This window comes from Haplochromis burtoni, unplaced genomic scaffold (assembly GCF_018398535.1).
Source record: "Haplochromis burtoni strain Fernald_Lab_line unplaced genomic scaffold, NCSU_Asbu1 Contig_158, whole genome shotgun sequence".
Classification (NCBI taxonomy): Eukaryota; Metazoa; Chordata; class Actinopteri; order Cichliformes; family Cichlidae; genus Haplochromis; species Haplochromis burtoni.
In genome coordinates, this window is record NW_024582519.1 from 485,174 (window position 1) to 488,664 (window position 3,491).

Below are 3,491 nucleotides of genomic sequence, written 5' to 3' on the forward strand. Positions count from 1 at the left end.
TATGATGATAGCTTATATTTTGCATGTTGAAATCACAGGAGGGCCTTTGTCTGGACAACATTTACATCTCTTAACACAGCTGGCACGGCCAACCACTGGCACAAAACAAACAAGGAAGCAAGATAGAAAAACAACTCATAGGTTAAGTTACCACTAAAGAGGTCTTTTAGTGTTAAACATCAAAACAACATGGACCATTTTGGACTTTTTAAAATAAACTGAGGTCGGCTTTAAAGTAAACTTTGAATATAAAGAGGAAAAAATATCTGTTTTGACAGTTTTGGTTACTGAAAATAAATACAGGCCAATTATAGAACAACAACAAGATAACTGTGAGCAATGCATATTGATACACTCATGTTACTGTTTTTTAATAGTTGTAATGATATTAGTTAAAATATTTGAAACAATGTAATTTAAAGTAGAAATATTTTGTGCAGCAGATTTTTTTTTTCTGCCATTTCAGGATAGCTCACCAAATTTAAAATAATATGTATTTGAAAACAAAAATAATAAAATGAAATCAGAATTCACTCCACAAAGTATGCAGACTTTGACAGAGGGGAACAATAGAGCAGTAGAGAAGTTAGGTATGTTAGAGCATGTGATGTTTAAGGGGGCGTGGCCCTTCAGGTTGTCTCTGCAGGTAATACACTCTTCAGGTAAAGCTAAGTGACTCATTCGCACACACACCTTAAGCACAACAATTGGCACTTCAACTCTTCACCTTAAACCGACTACACTTTACGGGAATAAACTGAGTAAAGACCCGCATTTAACGAAAGAGGACTTCACAGAAGAGCCGTTACTTCCACTGCTTTTGAAGAACTGTTGAACTGTTTGGACTCAGGACCCTGAGCATTTACAATCGAATGCAAACTTGGAGCAGGACTGCATATCAGACAGATCTCCTGTTTTGATTTGCACTGTCAGGGTACTGCCTACTAATTTGTTTTCTCTGACAGAGGGAACAACGTCAAAGCTGTGCCACTACTTCTGCCGTGCAGCTTTTCCAGTAAGTAATCTATCTCTTTCTTTTGAACTGTCCATGACAATGCCAGTAGTCAAAGTGGAGAAAGACTCTCCAGCAGATACCACCTTGCTTGCCTCCAATCCTTCACCGCAGACAGAGGAGCAGCCGCGGGGTCGGAGGAGGAAGAGACCTCTCCAGCGCGGGAAACCACCATACAGCTACATTGCCCTCATCTCCATGGCTATTGCCAACTCCCCTGACCGCAAACTAACACTGGGGGGCATCTACAAATTCATCACAGAGCGCTTCCCCTTCTACAGAGACAATTCGAAGAAATGGCAAAACTCCATCCGCCATAATCTGACTCTGAATGATTGTTTTATCAAGATCCCTCGAGAGCCAGGACGACCTGGGAAAGGCAACTACTGGGCACTGGACCCAAACGCTGAGGACATGTTTGAGAGTGGCAGCTTTCTGAGACGCAGGAAGAGGTTTAAGCGCTGCGACCTGAGCACATACACTTCATATGTGCATGAAACACCAGTTTTTTCCCCCGTTCAGATTACCAGACCAGCTGCGTACACCAACTCAGTCTATCCCAACATGACACTCAGTCCCACATATGGACAGCAGCTGCCCTCTGCCTACTATCCCTCTTCGTCGCCTCCGGGGTTTGGGCACAGTCAGACCCGCATGTTCAGCATCAACAACATCATAGGACACCCGACTCCAGCCAGCATGCTGGCAGGTCAAGGACCAGAGGTGATGCAGCAGCAAAGCCGGAGCTTCAGTCCCGAAGGGCTTCCGAATGGATCCAGTCCCTGCAGCTTGGGAGCTCCGGGTTTCCAGAGTCAACCGTGCGGGGGATCTGTGCCACCCCGCTCCTCTACACATCCGGCGTTCACCTACTCTGGACAAAACAGCCATTCGCACCAACATGCACACCAGGGCTCGTACGGACAGGGTCACACCCAGGGCATGGGGTACGCAGCGGGAGGACGGATCCACGCCTCAGCTCACGGCCCTGCAGAAACAGTGGACCATTACGGCAGGGTCTCCCCAGTGCAGCTGGGGTCTTTCTCCCAGTATAACAGCGCTGCAGGTCCTATTGGAAACACTGGGGGATACCTCAGACACCCCACCTACCCGGGGAATATGGACCGTTTTGTTTCTGCTATCTAAGCTACTGAGAATGTAAAGCCCAGCATCTCACTACCTTTTATTTTTTGTTAGGTTTTTTTTTTTTAAACAGAGACTCGTGACGGCACCAAATGAGCCAGACATTTCTGTGCACAAAATCCAACTGCTTTATCTTTGTTCGTGATGTTTATCAAGGACAAAACTGAGCAGACTGACCTCTCTTAACACCACTGTGATTTTCTGAATAATTGTAGAAACCATTTTCACTGCTGATAATAACTTACTTTAGATATCCATTAAGCTGTTTTGTTTTAATGTCTAGGCCTTTTTAACAGCAAGTATGTGACTGTAACATACATATAATTTTGTGTGCTGATATTTTTTTTTTTTTTTTTGTTAAAACTGGAATGTGCAAGTTGAATATTTTACACTTCCGTTGAGTTTAAATGAAATGTTTGTATAAATTATTGTGCTTCGTGGTCATAGGCTTTGCAGCAAAGTGGCTTGTGTGAAAAAAAAAATATCAGCTTGTATTTTGTTGCCAAGTAAATATGCAATTTTAGTTTACTGTTCTTGGAAATAAACAATGATAAAGCACCTTTGTTCTATAAGAATAAAAGATTTTAAATTTGTGATGAGTGATTGCAGTTGAAGTAGTTGTGAAAGAAGAAATTTACACCATATGAGTTATATTTGTATCAGCTATAAGTGAATTCTAATTTTAAGTCTTATAAAGTAACGAGGGCCAAAAGGTCCAGACAAAATTAAAGCAGGAACACACACACACAAAAATAAGTCCAACCCTCTTTCTTTTGTGCTTCTAATGCTTTCTGGGTCAGCTCAGCCGGTTTGAAGTGCCGTCTGGAGCCACACCAGTAACCGTGACCGGTCTCAGCCGCATGTCGAGACACCAGTGCAGCACTTGGCCACATGCAAATCCACTAATCAAGAAAATGAATAGACTTGCCACTCTATGCTTCATGCCTTTGCGTTAAGACCACATAATACCAGAAACCTCTTCCACACAGCCTGCAAATCGGACGAGATGAGACACAAAGAAAACAATTAGAGCTAAGACAATTGATTTTTTTTTTTAATAAGAAAACAAAAGGAAACCTTTGGTGATTGATGCAGCTTGCTTTTATCTCCAGTTTAAGAAGTTTTCTTTTACCGCTTCATGCTGTGAAAACCCTTGGAATAAATAGAAAAGTTTTTTTCATGGCCTTGTAAAAACAACAAAAAAATGGAATCCCACTTTATTTCAACTGTCGCTTACTTTGTTGCACCTGGGATGATGGCACACACCTCCTTAAAAAGCAGAAGACGTGGCAGTAACGTGGCATTTACACCCACTCGCACTGTAGTTTAATATGAATGA

The 3,491-nt window shown here is 42.4% G+C and overlaps 1 protein-coding gene across 1 annotated transcript; it reads left to right on the forward strand.

The window, feature by feature from the left end:
* Window positions 1-668: 668 nt before the first annotated feature.
* Window positions 669-2,745, forward strand: foxe1 (forkhead box E1). The gene has a single exon (XM_005932377.3). It carries the CDS (start codon window positions 1,049-1,051, stop codon window positions 2,153-2,155), a length of 1,107 nt encoding a protein of 368 aa, XP_005932439.1. The 5' UTR covers window positions 669-1,048; the 3' UTR covers window positions 2,156-2,745.
* The last annotated feature ends 746 nt before the right edge of the window (window positions 2,746-3,491 follow it).

Coding starts and splice junctions, on each gene's coding strand:
- foxe1 (XM_005932377.3), top strand. CDS start 1,049: ATGACAATGCCAGTAGTCAAAGTGGAGAAAGACTCTCCAGCAGATACC.